Raw genomic sequence first — 21287 nt, forward strand, 5'->3', positions numbered from 1 at the left:
TGCAGCCATCAAAAACGATGAGTTTGTGTCCTTTGTAGGGACATGGATGAACCTGGAAACCATCATTCTCAGCAAACTGACAGAAGAGCAGAAGATCAAACACCATATGTTCTCACTCATAGGTTTGTAGAACATTCTTGCCTTGACTATTGTTTCAGAAATAAAATTTGCTTTAAAATAACTTTTAAAAGAATACTGAGACTGGGTTGCGGACGATGAGCTCAGGTCACTCCCTGATAGAATGTTTTCTTCCAGGCCTTTTGTCCCTCATTCACCCCAGTATGGGGGAGAGGACCCTGCTGGGCATGGTGAGCTTATTTTAAGTAAATATCAGACCCAAAGAGTTTTGCAGAAAGTGATTTATTTAGGCAGAGAGAGAAAAAAAGGAGAAAGAAAAGCTACTCCCACTATGTCATGGAAGGGGATCCAGAAATGGTGTCTGCAGCAATGTGGGGGAAGAGGACTTTTAACCTGGGAGTAATTCCTGCCCCATTCAAGTTTTCTGTCCTATGAAAGGAGTTTCTTTAAACTTTCGCTAGAGTGATTGATCCTTCTATGTTCCCGAGCTGGAGAGAGTTAAACAAAGACCTCTAAGCTCCTGGATGGAGACATGGAAGAAGGCAGATCTGGCATGTAGCTGTGAGTTCTTGCCTTTGAAACTACGCCCCCTTGTGGACCCAGGAAGAGAATACATTCCTCAATACTATTAGAGACTTTCAGGCTAATCAAATGGTATTTTAGCACACTTGGTTATTGTTTCCCAGTTAATTTAGATAGGAGATGTTGACCAGAACATTTGGTTAGCTCTTTAATGCATGATTTTTAAAATTTATATTTTATAATCACAGGGACTCACTACTTGTAAGCAAATGGCATTTCAGCCTATGTGGTTTTCTTACATTAAGCCAGTTTTCATTTTTCTAGTATGATGCTTGGAACCAACATGGAATACATCATTTAGTAATAAGGAAAAAAATATAAAAAGCATTAATTAACTTTTAGTTTAAATTTCAGGGATGAATTAGCAAAATGAACACTTTTGAAGACTTGTATTCCATAATCTTAATGATTTTTTTTGGCCCATATTGAAGCATAAACTTTAAGAAATTTAAAATGACTTTGCAGTCTGGCATGGTGGCTCATGCCTATAATCCCAGCACTTTGGGAGGCTGGGGCAGGCAAATGACCTGAGATCAGGAGTTTGAGATCCACCTGGCCAGCATGGTGAAACCCTGTCTTTACTCAAAATATAAAATATTAGCCAGGCATCATGGCTCATGCCTGTAGTCCCAGCTACCTGGAAGTCTGAGACACAAGAATCGCTTGAACCCGGGAGGTGGAGGTTGCAGTGAGCTGACATTGTGCCACTGCACTCCAGCCTGGGTGACAGAGAGACTGTGTCTCAAAAATAAACAAATAAATAAATAAAAATAAACAATTTTGCAATTATAGATTACAGTCAACAGCCTAAATTCTGCTAAGCTGGAAAATTTTCTTAATGAAAAGTATTAAGTGTCATTGTAAATTTCAAATTAGAAATTTAAAGCAATCGGTGGTAGCAAAAGCACTTGGTGTCCATGACTTTTCCTTTCCCACAGGGCTCATTTCTTCACCTGTACTGCAGTCCAGAGGTTGACTCATTTCATCTTGCTAAGGATCACAGATCATCAGTGATCCCATCTTTTCCTCTACTTTTAATGTCTCTTTTTCTGATTCCTGACTCTATCAAGTCTCTCAAAGCAAATTCCAGCTCCTTTCTATCATCCCATCTCTCCTTTTTTATGAATATGCCTACTAAACTGCAGATTCCTCCTTTCCTTATCATGTTAAGAACTGTTTTCAAGTCCTCCACTCCACAGAATTTCATCTCATTGGGATCACTAATGTACTTATAATTGCCACATTCATTATATATGTGGCAGTTCTTCCCTTATTGCACCTTTCTGGAGCTTTTAGATCTTCATTCGTGAGTCTCATAAATATTAATTCTCATGAATGTTTCTTCTTAGATTTTCTCCTAGTTTTATACCAGCCTTCCCAGCCTCCTTTACAAGTATTTTTTGTTGTTTATTTTGCCTGATCCTGTTGTTGTTCTCAGCTTTTGTTCCTGAGCATTTTTTTGCTTTCATCCTCTTAGACAACAGTAGACAGTGCTCTGGGTTCATCAGAAGTTCCATATAACTACGGTGTTTGCCCATTCCATTTCAGCATCTCATCAACATTTCACACTCAACACATTTATCTCTCAGCTATTTCATTCACTGTCTTGCCTATTTACATATTCAGCTATTTTTCTCTTTGTATTAACTATCTCACTGAAGAATGCCTTGTTCCTCTTTTCCATCTCTTAAATCTGGTCAGCCATTAGTTTGTGCTTACTCTGCACCTAGAAAGCTCAACATATTTTGAGTATTGTTTTCTTTGCTATGCCTATTACAGCTACTGTTTAGCAAACTCAGGTTTCTGAAACACAGAACAGAGAAGGTACCTAGAGAAGTATGATTATAACACTGGAACTCTGTTGTAATATCAGTGGTAGAGGATAATGTTGTCCCATATGGTATGTTCAAGACTGCACATGTTGATTTAAGAGAGGTATATTTGGGAGACTATGGTGCATGACCTATCTCAATGCATAAAGGTTGTTTTACCAGAAATTATATATGCTGTTAAAATCTTATCGTATTTTGTCTCTAGGCTGAACTTGTCTTGAGTTTAAGAACTGTTTCAAATTCATTTTTATTTTCAACTTGGTTACACATACAGCCATTGAGAAAGTGACATATACTTTGAGCACAATACAAATTAAAGACAAGATATTTTCCACATTCAACAAAGCTCCTTTACTTTCGCAGGTGTAAACTTATGACTCAAGCTACTTTTCAGCTTTATGTTACTTTCATGAGAGATTCTCAGAAGAGATGAGTCTCCTGTATAATAGACCATAACTAGAAAGTGTCACCCTCTCTTTGATGCCTGAAATTTGTCATTCAAAGAATTACTTCAGTTGAAACAAACTCACAGAAGTGCATTATCCTATACATAGGATAAGGATGTAGAAAAGATGGGGGAAAGGTAACTCAGATAAATTCTGGTTGTTTGGAATTTTTGGCTAAAGATAGCCAGCCAACTGCAAGAAGAAACTTTGCTCATCTTTCCTCTTCTCCACTTATACAAAATAGCTCTTTTCCCCCAGACCCTAGAACACTTTATTCTTTGGTTACATAGTTTTGTAACCACACATGAAGTGAACCTGAATAGATAATCACCCTCAGAGCATATAAAACACTGCTTCAGTGAAAAAATGTCAAACATTCAATAAAGGGGAAAATAGTAAAGCAGTATCTCTTAGATCAGGAGATTGACTATTATGTGAAAGATGCAAATAGATCACATATTTCAGTATATATTTCATCCTATTTAATTTCTAAGAACTTTCTGTGCATTTATTTTTATAAAGTAGGAGTTCATTAATCTGGAGAACTAACCTAGACATCAACTACTCTGCCAGAGAAGAAAACAAATAACAAAGATCAGACCAGAATGAAATGAAATTGAAACAAACAAACAAACAAACAAAAAAACAATACAAAAAATAAATGAAACAAAAACCTGGTTCTTTGAAAAGATAAATAAAACTGATAGACCATTAGTGAGATTAACCAAGAAAAGAGAGAAGATCCAAATAAGCTAAATTAGAAATGAAATGGGAGATATTACTACTGATACCACAGAAATGCAAAAGATTATTCAAGGCTACTATGAATACCTTTACACACATAAACCAGAAAACCTAGAGGAGATGAATAAATTCCTGGAAATATACAACCTTCTAAGATTAAACCAGGAAAGTACAGAAACTCTGAACAGACCAATCTCAAAATGCCACCATCATTCTTCACAGAGTTAGAAAAAACAATCCTAAGATTGATAGAGAACCAAAAAGAGTCCGCATAGCCAAAGCAATACTAAGCAAAAATAACAAATCCGGAGGCATCACATTACTTGATTTCAAACTATACTACAAGGCCATAGTCACCAAAATAGCATAGTACTGGTATACAAATAGGCACACAGACCAATGGAACACAATAGAGTACCCAGAAATAAAGCCAAATGCTTAAAACCAAATGATCTTTGACAAAGCAAACAAAAACATAAAGTGAGGAAAGGACACTCTATTCAACAAATGGTGCTGGGATAATTGGCTAGTCACATGTAGAAGAATGAAACTGGGTTCTCATCTCTCACCTATTAAAAAAAAAAATCAACGCAAGATGGCAAAGACTTAAATCTAGGTCCTAAAACCATAAAAATTCTAGAAAATAATATCAGAAAAATCCTTCTAGATATTGGCTTCAGCAAAGACTTCATGACCAAGAGCCCAACAGCACATGCAACAAAGACAGGGATAAAAAGATGGGACTTAGTTAAGTAAAAATCTTCTGCACAGCAAAAGAAATAATCAGCAGAGTTAATGGACAACCCACAGAGTGGGAGAAAAATCATCACAATCTACACGTCTGACAAAGAACTAGTATCAGAATCTACACATAACTCAAATAAATCAACAGGAAAAAAGAATCCCATCAAAAAGTGGGCTAAGGACACGAATAGACAATTCTCAAAAAAAGATATACAAATGTCCAGCAAGCATATGGAAAAATGCTCAACATCACTAATTATAAGGGAAATGCAAATCAAAACCACAATGAGATACCACCTTACTCCTCCAAGAATGGCCATAATCAAAAACTCAAAAAATAATAGAGGTTGGCATGGATGCAGTGAAAAAGGAACACTTTTACACTGTTATTGGGAATGTAAACTAGTGCAACCACTTTGGAAAACAGTGTGGCGATTCCTTAAAGAACTGAAAGTAGAACTACCGTTTGATTCAGCAATCCCACTACTAGGTATCTACCCAGAGGAAAAAAAGCCATTGTATGAAAAAGATACTTGCACATGCATGTTTACTGCGGCTTAATTTGCAATTGCATAAATCTAGAACCAGCCCAAATGCCCATCAATCAATGAATGGATAAAGAAAATGTGGTATGTACATATTACACACACACACACACACACACACACACACACACACACACATACACATACATACACACATACAATTGAATACTACTCCACCATAAAATTGAATGAAATAATGGCATTCACAGTAACCTAGATGGAATTGGAGACCATTATTCTAAATGAAGTAACTAAAGAATGGAAAACTAAATATCCTATGTTCTCACTCACAACTGGGAGCTAAGCTATGAGGATGCAAACATATAAGAATGATACAATGTACTTTGGGGACTCAGGGAAGAGTTGAAGCGGGGTGAGGGATAAAAAACTGCACATTTCAGTACAGTGTACATTGCTTGGTGATGGGTACACCAAAATCTCAGAAATCACTACTAATGAATTTATTCATGTAAACGAATACCATCTGTTCCCCAGACACTTCTTGAAATAAAAAATAATTTTAAAAATCTCTGCTGGAAATAAATTTCAGATAGGTAATAGTCTTAAAATATACATACTGACATACTGTCACAAGGTGTATCTAGTAATTATATCCTTAGGAGTTGTGTAATCATGGTATAATGAATGCTCCAGAAGCTTCTCAGTAGTATAGTTTTATTAAAACAATTTTTTGCCTCTTATAATATCAACATAAAACAATTCAAATGAGGCCAGCCTCCAAGAATATTTTATAAAATATTAATATAAATTATATTTGTAGGTTGTTTTGTTCATAATGGAGTGTATTTTGTGTGATTTGGTTTATACCTCTTTACTTTGGCTTTTAAAAATCATCTTTTCCTTAACTAGAACTACCTGTCAATGTATTTAACACTGAAAGTTAATTTTAATTGTGTTCAGTTACAATTAGGTGAAAATACCCAGTTAATAGCCTTGATATCTTTGCTTTGGCAAAATTACAAGGAGGAAGTAACTAGGCTCCTTACATATCACCCAGGGGTCAGAAAGCTCATATTTTTCTCTCTTGGTGCAAAACACTTTAGCAGATGCTAATTTTATTTTGCCTCCTATTGTCTCCTTCCTATCTGGGTTATACTGCTTCTATAACTATTCGAAATCTTTATGTACATTATCCCTACCTAATGAAGTGCTACTTTATCTAATTTAGAATATCTGCTAATATGATTAATTACAGTGTAGTGTACAGAAATAGAAAAAAATGTGTACTGAAAGCTTGAAATCTTGGATTTGTATTTTCTCCAACTTATTCTGTTTAATTCATAAGCAAAATTTTTAATAATTGTTATAGCTAAGAATAGCTATAAGAATCTTGTTTTATACAAGGATACTATCTAAAGGAGACAAAATTTGTACTAAAACTCTACAGGACTCAAATATGTCTTTGATGGCATACTTAGGCTACCACCATTTTGAAACAATTCTAGAGTCTAAAAACCGTTGAATGATTGGGAAAAATTAAAAAGGGAACTGGAAGTTTAAACAGAAGGTTTTACTTCTTCTCCTTCTGGCTAGCTAATGCCAAAGCCAGAGTAGTGAATTGTGTATGGCATACACATAATAAATATATACTCAGAAAGCAATGAAGGAAGGAAAAGTGAAAAATAAAAATAAGAAGGCCAAGCAAGCAGAATGAGAAGCATCAACTAATCTGATTCTGTTTCATTCTTTCTACATATGAACTTTAACTCTGAAATTTTACATCATGTAACTAAATGGGTCTCGTAATTATGTAATAGATGATATATATAAACATACATTCAAATAAATGTATATAAGATACACAATTTCAAGACTAATGTTTGCTGGAATGGAAATTAGTGTTTGACCTTCTGACACACTAGCAAAAACTAAGACTAGAAGGCATTAGTTTGGAACTATTAAATTGATCAAAATACAAAGCAACCAGTGATCCAGTAAATTTTTTCATAATATACATAGACACTGAAAATCACCTTGCTTACATTGCACAATTGTATTCCATAATCAATTTCAGATGCTATTTTTGTCTAAAATTTCTTCATCTGTCAAATAATGTCAGAAGCACATTCACAGACAACCTCTCTAGATGGTCACTGTAGTAACTGAGTCAGTTTCTTCATTCTCAATTTTAATTGCTTAGAACTATATTTCTTCAGAATAAAAGTAATTCATTTGATACCATTTTATGTATGAAATGGAAAAGGCCGAAAAGAGTCATCTATAATTCTTCATTAGTTAGTGACTACTTTTCTAAGCTTCTCTTAAAAATGTCAAAGCTATATGCAAGTAAGGTTTTTTTGCTTTCTCTCATGCCATTTGAATAATGCTAAAAACAATGACATAATTTGATAAAGCCAGTTATAAAAGTACCCACTTAAAGGCAACCCAATACAATTAAAGAAGATTGTCAACCTAAGAAAAAAACTCTTCAGTGTGACACAATTATGTCAACTTGAAAACTGGGTGTTTCAAAATAAACAGAAAAATAATGGTAGGAAGTATTCAGTATTTAAAAAGTTATTAACCCATGTAAATATGTCTAATGTACTATGGTTTCACTTATTCTACTAAGATTTAGTGTCTCTCATAAAAGTGAATGCAATAAAATTCTAAAATAAAGAAACTATGGGCATATAGGTTTCAGTCACATAATCAAACTCAGAAATTTTGGTTTAGATTAGGACAGTTTGCTTTCACTATAAATATAAACTAATAAAAACAGGATTAATAAAAATTTTATAATGATTAAAGTAATATGGAAAATACATGTTTATTATTAGGAATGGTATTAAATAATTTATCTGGTATTATAATTAGTCTTTATTTGTTTCATTTTCTTTATATCCACAAATATAATATTTAATAGGAAAGAGTTCTTCATGTTCCAAGAAAGAGAGTATAAAAAGAGTGAACAATAGTAATCATTATAAAAAGAAGTTCAAAAACCTTTCCCTCTGATTATATAAGCAAGAAATAATATAAAATAGTTGTAAAAAAAATCAGTTTTTTTCCCAAAGGGAAATAAATATGTACTATGAAGTTGAACAGAGTATAAAAGCCACAAAATAACATTATACCCCAGTCTAAAATGTTAATTGAATGTCTCAACACATTAATGAAACCAGCAGATTTTTCAATTAGAGTGTAAAGTATTTCTAATAATGTAGCAGCTGCTTAGAAATACTGGAATAAATGTGAGAAATCTAAAAAAAGGAAACCAAAGTGTTTATAAACACCAATATCTATAATAATTATATACTTCATGCATGTTATATCTTCAGCATTCTCTTTAGTTTTCTACTAAATACTGTTTTTCTTTGAATTTTCAATAAAATGTTAGAATATATTGTTGACACAGAAAACCTTACATTATAACATTTTACAATGTATTGATTTTTGAAGAGCTAAATAAGGAAAAAAATGACAGCCTTTCCTGTAAGATCTGGAACAAGACAAGGCTGTCCACTTTCACCATTTTTATTCAACATAGAACTGAACAGCTTAGCTAGAGCCATCAGGTAAGAGAAATAAATAGAGAGTATCCAAATTGGAAAGGAGGAAGTCAAATTGTTCTAGTTTGTAGATGACATGGTCTTATATTAAGAAAAAACCTAAAGACTCTACCAAAAACCTCTTAGATTTGACAAACAAATTCAATAAAATTGAAGAATACCAAATCAACAAATGCAAATGTGTAGACATGCAAAAATCAACAGCATGTCTACACACAAATAGTGAACAATCTAAAAAAAAACTCAGGCAAGCAATCCTATTTCTGATAGCTACAAAAAACAAAATACCTAGAAATCAATATAACTAATGAGGTGAAAAATCTCTACTATAAAACTATAAAATATTGTTAAAAGAAACTGAAGACCAAAAAAAATAAAAAGATATCCTCTGTTCATGTACTGAAAGAATTAATATTGTTAAAATATCCATACTGCCCAAAACAATATACAGATCCAGTGTAACCCCTAGCAAAATACCAATGACATTTTTTACATAGATAGAAAACAAAATTCTAAAATTCACACAGAACCCACAAAAGACCCACAATAGCCAAAGCAGTCCTGAGAAAAAGAACATTACACTACCTAGAAACATCATACTACCTGGCTTCAAAATATATTACAAGGATATAGTAACTAAAACTACATGGTATTGACATAAAAAAAAAAAAAAACAAAACCATAACCCACTGGACAAAATGGAGAACCCAAAAATAAATTCACATATTTATAGCCAACAGATTTTGAACAAACATCAAGAACACATATTGAGAAAAGGATAGTCAGTAAAATTGGATATCTATTGCAGACAAATGAAGCTAGATCCCTATCTTTCACCATATGGGAAAATCAAATCAAAATAAAGGCCCAGCATAAAATCCAATACATATAAAACAGCAGAAGAAAACATAGGGAAAATGTTTCAGGACATTGATTTTGACAAAGATTTGATGGCTAAGACCTTAAAAGCACAGGTAACAGAAGCAAAAATAAACACATCGAATTATATCAAACTAAAAGCATTTTGCACAGCAAAGAAAACAATTAACAGAGTGACAAGATAATCTACAGAATGAGAGAAGATATTTTCACACTATTTGACAAGGAATTAAAATACAGAATACATAAGAAACTCAAACAAAGCAACAGAAGAAAAAAAAATTTTAAATGGGCAAATAATATGTATAGACATTTCTCAAAAGAAGACATACAAATGGCCAACAGGTATGTGAAAAAAAGTTCCATATCATTAATCACCAGGGAAATGCAAATCAAAACCACAATAAGATATAATCTCACCCCAGTTAAAATGGCTGCAATTGAAAGAACAAAAAAAAAGTTCTGTCAAGAATATAGAGAAAGGGGAACTCTTATACCCTGTTGGGAGTGTAAATTAGTACAGCCATTATGGAGAATAGGAGTTTTCTTTAAAAACTAATAATAGGCCAGGAACAGTGGCTCACCTCTGTAAGCCCAGCATTTCGGGAGGCTGAGGAGGGCAGAATCAGTAGGTCAGGAGTTCGAGACCAGCCTGGCCAATATGGCAAAACCCCGCCTCTACTAAAAATACAAAAATTAGCCTGGTGTGGTGGTGCACACCTGTAATCCTAGTTACTCAGGAGGCTGAGGCAGAATAATTGCTTGAACCTGAGAGGTGGAGGTTGCAGTGAGCTGAGCTTGCACCACTCCACTCCAACCTGGGTGACAGAGCGAGACTCCATCTCAGAAAAAAAAAAAAAATCCTCTAATAATAATAAACTAATAATGGAACTACCACATAATCTTGCAATCCATTACTAGGTATTTATTTAAAGGAGGAGAAGCAGTATGTCGAAGAGATATCTGCACTCCTATGCTTACTGCAGCACTGCTCAGAATCTATCAGACAGTTAGAATCAATCCAAACTGCCAACTATGAATGAATGGATGAACAAAATGTGTTATACAACACAATGGAATATTCAGCCACAAAAAGGAATGAAATACTGTCATCTGTGGCAACATAACTGAGACTGGAGGACATTATGTTAAAGTGAAGTAAGTCTGGTATAGAAAGACAAGTACCACATGTTCTCACATGTGAGAGTTTAAAAAGTAGTATCTTATAGAATTAATGAATAGAATAATGGTTATCAGGGGCAGGGAGGAGTAGTGGACAGGGGAGAATAAAAATAAGTTGGTCAATGGTACAAAAATACCGTTATATAGGGTGAATAAATTCTAGTGTTCTATAACACGGCAGGCTGACTATAGTTAATAATTCATTGCGTATTTCAAAATAGCTATATTAGAAGATTTTGAATATTTCCAAAACAAAGAAATGATAAATGTTGGAGGCATAGTATATGCCCATTCCCTAATTTGATCAATAAACAGTGTATACATGTATAAAAATATATGTATTCTACAGATACAATTATATGCCAATTAAAAATAAAACATAATAAAAATAAATGTTAAAAATCCATAACCAAAAAAGAAAGAAATATAAGCTGCCAACACCAACAACAAAACTTAGTTTTGTAACTACAACCAACTAAAATAAATTGAGTATATTTGATGCTGAATAGCTGATACGTGAAATAATTTGAGTAAATTTGAAGCTAAAAAATCTGCCCTATGAAATAATTAAGCTTCCTTATAGTCATCCACTACCTAGTGTATTCATACTGGTATTAGAAATTCGATTATAATTTAGAAAAAATGGTCGAACAGAGTAAAATCTTAACTTTACCCCAATCAATGTTGTAATGGCAAAGAGCAATTAGTATGAACTTTTACCATGTCCGTTTGTAAGTAACTCACCTGATTAGCAATCTGCCGAGCAAGGACATCCATCCTTGATCCTGATTCTGATATCATTTTTGCTGCATAGATCACATCAGTTGTATGCTTTAGTGGTCCTTTGCCCCTGAAAAAAAAAGTATATGTTAACTGTAGCGTTCATGAAAAAATGTATGTTAGCTGTGTTGTTTCATGAAAAAACATATAAATCTATCCATCCATCCACATATGTAAAATATTTGCATCCGAAAGAACACCTATTGGTTTTAATATTTTGGTTTTGAAAAGACCATAATAAGACTTCTGTATTAAATAAATGTTTTAAAAAATGCAAGCCTATTGTGTTAAGTCAGGAAATACTACAGAGAAGATGAAGACCTTTTAGTCTTCATTCCCAGGTGTTTATCATAGTAAAACTCAGCCTAGAGTACCCTTCATAGATCTAGATACCTCAAAGGCAAAGGTATTTTCCTGATTCTACAAAGAAACATAGTATTTTGGACATTGTATCCAACAGTTCATTTTTTATCGACATTTTTTCTACTTTTAATATTTCACATTTTTTGTTGCTATATTTTATTTTTTAAAAAATTTTATTGATGTAATATTCATTTTTATGGGGGTACATGTATTATATTGTTATTTATACATGCATAGAATGTGTAATGATTAAGTAATGGTATTTAGGGTATCCATCACATCGAGTATTATTTCTATTTGTTGAAAATATTTGAAGTCTTCTAGTTATTTTGAAATATTCAATACATTGTTTTTAATTATAGTCACCCTATTCTGAACATTTGAATTGTTCTTTCTATTTAACTGTATGTTTGCTCCCATTAACCAACCTCTCTTATACCCTCAATCCCCAACAGACACTATGCCAAGCCTCAGGTAGCTCTCATTCTACTTTCTACCTCCATGAGAGCAATGTTTTTCGCTCTCACATGTGGAGGAGAAAGTGATATTTGTCTTACTTTTATCTCGCTTAGCATAATGTCCTCCAGACTCATCCATGTTGCTGTAAATGTTAGGATTTCATTATTTTTTTAAGGCTGACTCTTTCATTGTGTATGTATACATGCCACATTTCATTTATCCATTGGTGAACACTTAGATTGATTTGATGTCTTTGCTATTGTGAATAATACTGCAATAAAAATAGGGGTGCAGAAGTACTTTTGAAACGCTGATTTCCTTTTCTTTGGATAAATACTTAGGAGTGAGATTGCTACATCATATGTTAGTACTACTTTCCGTTTTTTGAGAAATCTCCATATTGTTTTCCATAATGGCTGTGCTAGCTTACATTCCCATCGACAGTGTTTAAGAGTTCCCTTTTCAACATACACTTACTAGCATATTTTTTTTGACTTTTTAATAATAGTCATTCTAACTGAGGTAAAATGATATCTTACTATAGTTTTGATTTGCTTTTTCATGTTAATTAGTGATATTGAGCATGTTTTCATATACCTATTGGTCATTTGTCTTCTTTTGATAAATGTCTGTTCATGTCCTTTGCCTGCTTTTTAGTGGGATTATTATTATTTTCTCCTGTTTAGTTGCTTTAATTCCATGTATTTTCTGAATATTAGCCCCTTATTAGATGAATAGTTTACAAGTATTTTTAAATATTAAATATTTTCTACCATTTAACAGGCTCTTTACTCTGTTATTTATTTTGATGTGCAGAAGCTTTTTAGTTTATGATAGTCCCATTTGCCTATTTTTACCTTGCCTGTGCTTTTGAAGTCTTAGCCATAACATCTTTGTCTAGATCCATGTCCTGAAACATTTCCCCAATATGTAGATTTCTGGAGGTAGTATGGATATTTTGACATTATTGATTCTTCTGATCTATGGACATGAGATATCTTTTTATTTTTTGTGTCTTGTTCAATTTCTTCCACCAGTGTTTTAAAGTTTTGCTTTAATTCTTTGTTTGGTTAAAATTATTCCTAGGTTTTTAATTTTTGTAGCTATTTTATATGGGATTGCTTCTTGATTTCTTTTTCAAATTGTTCAGATTGATGTATAAAAATGCTATTGATTTTTGTATATCAATTTAGTATTCTGCAACTTTCCTTTATTTACCAAATATAAGAGTGTTTTGGTGGAGTCTTAAAGTTTTTCCAAATAGAATTTCATTGCAAAGAGGGACAATTTGGCCTCCCTTTTTCCAATGTGGATGCCTTTTATTTCTTTCTTTTTCCTGGTTGCTCTGGCTGATAACCTTTAGTACTAGAATGTTGAAGAGGAGTTATAACAGTGGGCATCCTCATCTTGTTTCAGATCTTGATAGAAAGGCTTTCAGCTTTGGCCCGGTCAGTATGATGTTAGCTGTGAGTTTGTAATATATGGCCTTTAGTATATTGGGGTATGTTCTTTCTAAATCTAGTTTCTTGAGAGTTTTATCATGAAAAGATGTTGAATTTTATCAGATGCTTTTACTAAGCCTATTGAGATGATCACATTTGTTTATCTTTCATTCTTTTGATGTGATGTATCACGTTTATTGATTTGTGTATGTTGAATCATCCTTGCATCCCAAGGATAAATTCCGCTTCATTAACTTGTATTATCTTTTTGGTGTGCTGTTTGATTCATTTTGCTAGTATTTTGTTGAAGGTTTTTGTGTCTCATTCATCATGGATATTGACCTGTAGTTTTCTTTCTTTCTTGTGTTCTAATCTGGTTTTGGTATGAGGGTAATGCTGGCTCATAAAATGAAATAGGAAGAATTCCCTCCTCTTCAATTTTGTGGAATGGCTTGAGGAAAATCAGTGTTAGTTATTCTTTGTACATTTGGTAGAATTCAGCAACAAAAGATCCAATTCTGGGCTTCTCTTTGTTTGGGAGACTTTTTGTTACTGATTCAATTTATTATGCATTATTGTTCTGTTCAGATTTTCTATTTTTTCCAGACTTGATCTTGGTAGATTTTGTGATTCCAGGAATTTATTCATTTCCCCTGTTTTCCAGTTTGTAAATGTTAACTGTTAATAATGGTGTCTGATGATCTTTTGTATTTCTGTGATGTCAACTGTAATACCTCTTTTTACATTTGTAATTTTGTTTATTTGGGTATTCTCTCTTTTCTTGGTTAGTCTCTCTAGCAGGTTATTAAATTTTTTATATTTTCACAAACCAACTTGTTGCTTTGTTGATCTTTTGTATTTTTTTTAGTCTGTGTATCATTTAGTTCTGCTCTGATCTTTATTATTTCTTTCTTTCTACTAATTCTGGATTTGGTTTGCTCTTCCTTTTCTAATTCCTTGACGTGCATCATTAGATTGTTTATTTGAAATCTTTCTACTTTTTTATTGTAGGAATTTATTGCTACGAATTTCCCTCTTAGCACTGCTTTTGCTCTATTCTATAGGTTTTGGTATCTTGTGTTTTATTTTCATTTTTTCAGAAACTTGTTTGATTTCCTACTTAATTTCTTCATCGACTTGATGGTTGTCTAGGAGCTTGCTGTTTAATTTCTATGTAGTTGTACAGCTTCCAAAATTCCTCTTTTTATTGATTTTTAGTTTTATTTGATTGTGGCATAAGAGGATACTTGGTATGATATTAACTTAAAAAAAAATTTTAAGACTTGTTTTGTGGCCTGACATAGCATCAATCCTGCACAATGTCCATGTACTTGGGAAAAATGTATATTCTACAGTTGTTGAATAAAATGTTCTGTAGATTGGCCTGTTAGACCAGTATGGTCTAAAGTGCAGTTTAAATATAATGTTTCTTTATAAATTTTCTGTCTAGATGATCTTTGTAATGCTAAGAGTTGAGTGCTAAAGTCTCCAACAATTATTGCATTGGAGTACATCTCTCCCTTTTGATGTAATAATATTTGCTTTATATATCTGGATGTTTTCATATTGAATGCATATGTATTTACAATTTTTATATCCTCTTGCTGGATTTATCCCTTTAATATGATGACCTTGTCTTTTTTTTACTGTTTTTGACTTAAACATGTTTTTATCAGCTATAGAAATACATATGCTCAATTTTGGTTTTTGTTTGCACAAAATATCTTTTTCAATCCCTTTACTTTCATTCTATATGTCTTTACAAGTGAAGTGAGTTTCTTAGAGACAATAGATAGTTGGTTCATGTCGTCTTTGTTTTGGATTTTGGTTTTTGTTTTCAAATCCATTCAGCCAGTCTATGATTCTCCTGCCTCAGCCTCCCGAGCAGCTGAAACTACAGGCATGGGCCACCAAGACCAGCTAATTTTTATATTTTTAGCAGAGACGGGGTTTCACCATGTTGACCAGACTAGTCTTGAACTCTTGACCTCATGATCTGCCCACCTTGGCCTCCCAAAGTGCTGAGATTACAGGCATGAGCCACCGTGCTATATCTTTTAAGAGCAAAATTTAATCCATTTATCTTCAAGGTTATTATTTATGTGTAAGGACGTATTTCTGTCCCTTTGTAAATTGTTTTTTGGACTTTTTTATATACTTTTTTCCCTTTCTTATTGTTTATCATTATGGTTTGGTGTTTTTCTGTAGTTGTACCATTTTAGTAGTTTCAACATTTGTATGTTTACTAGTAAGTTTTATACTTTCTGTGTTTTTATGATAATAGATAGCATCTTTGCAATTTCAGATATACAACTCCTTTAAATAAGTCATGAAAACACAAGAAAATAACAAATTTCCTTAGTTTTTGCTTGTATGGGAAAAACTTTATTTTTTATAGCTGAAGGCTCAATTTTGCCAGATATATTGTTCATTTTTTTTTGTTTTCTCCCCCTAGATCTCCGAATATATCATCTCATTTTCTCCTGATCTGTAATTTTTCTGCTGAAAAATCTGCCATTAGTTTAATAAGATTTTCTTTATATTGTACTTACCATCATTCCCATTTAAAAAAATCATTTCTTTGTATTTGACTTTCAACAATTTGACTATAACTTGCCTTTAACAGGACCTTTTTGGGTTGGATCTATTTGGGGTTCTTCAGGTTTTCTGCATCTGGATGTTCATATCTCTTCTAAGACTTGTAAGTTTCCAGGCATCATTTTACTAAATAGATTATCTATGGTGTTGGGCTTCTGTTCAACTTTTTGAATACCCAGAATTTGAAAGTTTGCTTACTTTATGGAGTCCCATATGTTACACAGGATTTGTACAATCTTTTTTTATTCTTTATTCTATTTTGTCTGACCAAGTTATTTTAAAAATTCTTTAGTCAAGTTATAAAATTATTTCTGGTGCATAATATAATCTGTTATTGAAGATCTCACATTCTGTATTTCATTCATTGAATTTTTAGATCCATAATTTTTGTTTCTTTTTTATGATACTTATCACATTGGTAAATTTCTCATTTATGTTCTGAATTGTTTTTCTGAGTTTTTAGTATTATTTATCTGTGTTCTCTTGTATCTCACTGAGCTTCTTTAATATTATTACTCTGAACTCTTCATCATTTCATTAATTTCTTTCTTATTGTCATATCTGGCTGGACAATTATTGTGTTTCTTTAGATGTGGCATATTTCCTTGACATTTAATGTTTCTTTTGTCCTTTCATTGACATCTTTGGATATGGCATAAGTCACTTCTTTATATTTTTGGATTGGCTTTTGTAGGGGAAGGTTCTGAGGATCTATCTGTAGTGTTGGTTTCATAGGGCACTTTAGCCTTGATTCTGGTAGTCTCTGTGTGATTTATTTGTCTGTAAACAGCCTCAGTGGTGTCTATGATCTCCTCTGTCACTTAGGCTGTAGTTGTTAGTGGAGGCTGTGTTAGGTAAGGCTTCGTAGGGGATGGGAACTGCAGGTAGGTTGGTCCTCAGACCTCAGTAGTGCAGTGGTGGGCTAAGCATGCCTGTCCTTGGGCCCCAGGCAGCATGCATGGGCACCAGTGTAATTAGGTCTAAGCACACTAATTGTTGGGCCTCCAGGTGGCTTTCTTGGGTTCTGGCAGGGGCGGTATTGGGCCATGTAGTTCATTAAGTTCCTGAGTAGCATGCATGGCATGAGCAATGGCCATAGCTGTGACCGGACAACTCCATGGGTTCATGGATGAAACATGCTTCTGTTAATGGTGGCTGTGACGAGCTGAGTAGGCCTGCCCTTAAGCCCCTGAAATACTTGCACTGATATCAGTAGTGGTGGTGGAGCAAGATGATCCCCAGATCCCTAGGCAATGTACCAAGGTGTTGGGAATGTTGCCAGACAAGACAGGCCTGTCATTAGACCCCCTCGATTGTGCACACAGGTACAGGCTGTGGTTGGCAGGCAAGGGTGATCCCTAGGCTTCCCTGGTAAAGTGCTACGTGGTGACAGCAACAGCAGCAGTGAGAAGGGAGAATCCATCCCCAAAAACTGTGGGCCTGTTGCTGGAAACTAGGGTTATTTTCAGTGGCAGTAGCCCCAGTCAGTTGGCTCTCAGGCTCTTGGAAGTATGTGGTTTAGTGTCCTCAGCTGGCAGAAGCAGCAGCAGTGGGGAGAGCCAGTCTTCAGAGCACATGTAATTTGAATATTGCTGAGAGGCAAAGTTGCTATCAGTGGCAGCATCCCCAGGCAAGCATGGTTCAGATTCTGGGGAGCACTTGCTTTGGCTCCCTTTGTCGCAGGGGCACTTTGCTTTGCCTGCTGCACCGCCCATACCCTAGGGGGCAAGATGCTATGTATTCTATAGTGCTGAAGACCCTGCCGTTCTGCTGAGTCTAATCACTCTCATGCCACTGCAGTCCTGTAGGGGATGTAGGGAGATGTCAGTGTAGTTATAGGGATGTAGGGATGCAGGAGCTGCTGGGTCCCAGGGACAGATGCAGTCTGGTTTGGGCCACATTCTCAAAATGACACTGTGCTACAACTGCTTAGGACTCAGGGTGTGTACGGGACCCAGCATAAGCTACCTATCTGGAGCAATGTCATCACACAATATCCAGGCAGCACTCTGTGGTAGCCTTATGGTCTGTAGGGCCCAAGGAACTCTCCTGTGACTAGGGTTGTATTAGTCCATGATGGGAATGTGGACTGCTGGGGCATTTTCCATTTTCCCACACTGGGGTGACTCTCCAAACTCCCAGATGATCCTGGCCAAGCTGGCTGCCTTGCTTCCACGTTTTTTCTTAACTTGGGTGTTTCCTGACACTTCTCTGTTGAATTCCAGTGTTCTGTGTTAGATGCTGTATTCAAAGTAGGATTATGTACTTGCTATTTTAGCTTTTCTTTGTGGAGGAGGCAATTGCTGAATGCCTCTAGTCAGCCATCTTGGAGCCCCTGTTCCAATTTTTCTCTTTTTAATATGTTTTGACAGTCTTTCCATTAATTGTATTTTGTTTTTATCCCATTATCGATTCTCCACAATTGATTTAAACATGCAAAGTCCAAGCCTAAGAAATGTGTAATCTAAGGCCTTCAATGTGGAAACACAAATTAAATTTATCTTCTAGTTGGTCTCATAGTGGTTCTCCCATTTTCAAAGAGGAGTTACTCTAAGACTTACCTAAATAAATTCATTAATTCTATTTTCCTTCAAAGGAAAATACTGACAGTATTGCTGAGATTAGTGAAAAATTTTCCAGAAAAAGAATTTTGAGACCTGAGGACAATTAGTAAGAAGTACTGAAATGAAATACTATCTATTCATCTAAAATAATCCAGCTAAATATAAAATCCGGTGCTGTGCATTGGTCAATCGCTATACACATCTTGGGTTAGCCAAGAGAACAGGGCAGTTGAAAGTAGAGAGTGGTGGCCTGGGTCCCTTTACATGATCTTACCCCTCCCACCCTTTGATCTGATCTTGTTTGGTCACTACTAAGTTATGCCACTTAAATATCATGATTTAAGTGTGAGAGAAATAAAAGAATTGTCCTATAGAAAAAGGATGGGATATCTAAACTCAGAGAGTATCAGGAAGTCAATGATGCCTACAAGAACACCATTCATGTATTCTTCCTTACATCGTTTATTTTTGTCTCTGTCAGTTCTCTCTGAATCTGTTTACTTTCTATTCAGTAAAAGAAAAAGGAAGTATATCATAGTAGTTGAGTATAAAGCTGGAGTCATATTATCTTGGTTCCTAACGCCATACAATAAAAGTTGAGTTGATTTCAGGATTCTGCAAGGTAGGCAAAAAGCAAGAAGTGTGCTTTTAATTTTTGGAGAAGTTTTCCATGTTTCCTGAGTGATTGAGCATTTTGATATGAGAACAGCATTTCTGGGAGAAAAACGAGTACTGTTTTTGACACATTACTGCAAGATGATAGTCAAACACCTATATAACTAGATCCTTTCACCAAGAGCTCCTTTCTTTAAAGATGTGCAACTGGACTGAAATATGATAAGGAGATATGTTTCTATCTTCTCTTTTTTGAAAAAAAAATAAATGAATGATTATCTGAATAAATGTAGCTGTTCCATCCATTTAAAATCACTTCTATCCATATTTCCTAACCCTCTACTGAGTCTCACCACACAAATTTCAGGGTTTTAATTATTAGATTTCTGTTCCTTATCCCTAGCAGAGAATAGGACCCTGAAGAAATAGCTCACTAGACCAATTGTTTTGATGCTTCAAGGGAAAGAGAGATAATAAGGAAGGGAGAAAGGAATAAACTAGTTAGAGCGAGAAAAGAAAAACTCTGAGAGGCCAAAATGCAGTTGATGAAGAAAAGACAGGGAATGAAAACAGTCTTGGTGCACGTCTTATTTATGCCTTGAACTGACCTTGAGAATAGACATTCCTAATATTAAATTCAATAAGATGTATGTTATTAGAAGAAAGTCTTTGTTCACCGAGAAGAATAGCACTATGTAGTGATACAAGACAGAGCGGATTCATGCAAAGCTAAATTATCAAAGAACTCTACACCTGAAAACCTAAACCTAAAATACCAGTGTCTTGTAAGCCAAAAAAGGTCCTTTCATTGCTCTTTTCCCATGGTGCTTTTCAAAATCATTATTAGCAAGTCTTCCTGTAAAAATGAAGCAGCATGTCTAACACAGTGAAAACCTGGTCTCATAGATGGTTATCATCACACGTTTTCTCTGAATCTGCTGAAAAGGTTGCTTTGTAATAATAAAAAAAAAATCAACATTAATCATTACAATATTTGAGTTGCTCTTAGCAAATTTACTTTATACATCAGGCAGGACGAGATGTTATGTACATGGTTATGTTCAAGAAAGGCATTGCATTTCATTATTTCAATGCATCTCTAGAGAAAGTTAAATTTAAATAAAGCTGTCTACGCTCCTGAAAGGCAGTGCATTAATTTTCAAGGTCTTAAACAATGAACAAAAGTTGTTTCTAAGGAGAGCAGCTAAGGCTCTCATAGCTTAAATGACAGACAGTGTTATATCTAAAGAGCAGCTGAAGTATCCTTCCCCTCAAAATAGTATGTTTCCCTGTTTAAAAACCCTGGACTGATGAAAGGGAAATTACATCTAGCTTTAAATGCATACCTTGTTAGGAGACCACTATCTTAAACACATGTGGAACCTAAAAGTAATGACAATACACTGTGCCAAACCAGAATTATTCTCTTCCTAAGGTTCTTAATTAAATGTATTGCCTGGCAAGCTTCCTACTGAATGCCACACAAAATACACATTTTACAAATGAGTCTATATCATGCCAAACTTCCAGAGGATGCTACAATTACTGAAACTATGATAAATTTTAAAAATGAGCAGCCTGAAATGTGCTATGTAATGAAGGCTTTTTAAATTGGGAAATACATTCAAAAGTTGTTTGCTGCCTTTACTTTCATAATGGGTTCACGGATCTCCTGTCAGCAAACAGCATCTTAAATTATTGCGTTGGATCCTACAGAGAAAGACCTAGAGGATGAAGGCTTAGAGATCGGAAATATTTTAAAGAAATCAGAGGCCAGAAGTCTTTAATAAACAGTGGTTACAATAATGATCCACAAAAGAGCAGATCAAGCTCTAAAGCAGAGGGCCGGATGCAGGCAATTATGTGAGGTAGCGCATATGTTAATTAGCCAGTCCATTTTT

At 34.4% G+C, this 21287-nt stretch overlaps 1 protein-coding gene and 1 long non-coding RNA gene across 4 annotated transcripts in view; both read right to left on the reverse strand.

Annotated features, from left to right (window-relative positions):
• CTNNA3 (catenin alpha 3) overlaps positions 1-21287 on the reverse strand; it is a 1771160-nt gene that overhangs the window by 66210 nt on the left and 1683663 nt on the right. For all 3 annotated transcript variants that reach the window (XM_017502077.2, XM_017502076.2, XM_017502078.2), the window contains one exon: positions 11310-11415. In XM_017502077.2, coding sequence (XP_017357566.1) covers positions 11310-11415 — 106 coding nt within the window. The remainder of the gene's footprint in view (positions 1-11309; positions 11416-21287) is intronic.
• Positions 12552-21287, reverse strand: part of LOC108285096 — a 19182-nt gene continuing 10446 nt past the window's right edge. The window contains exons 2-3 of the long non-coding RNA XR_001817444.2: positions 20309-20321; positions 12552-12625 (exon numbers count right to left, since the gene is read on the reverse strand). This is a non-coding gene — a long non-coding RNA (uncharacterized LOC108285096). The remainder of the gene's footprint in view (positions 12626-20308; positions 20322-21287) is intronic.

The sequence above is a fragment of the Cebus imitator genome, unplaced genomic scaffold, assembly GCF_001604975.1.
Source record: "Cebus imitator isolate Cc_AM_T3 unplaced genomic scaffold, Cebus_imitator-1.0 Scaffold290, whole genome shotgun sequence".
In the NCBI taxonomy this organism is placed as follows: domain Eukaryota; kingdom Metazoa; phylum Chordata; class Mammalia; order Primates; family Cebidae; genus Cebus; species Cebus imitator.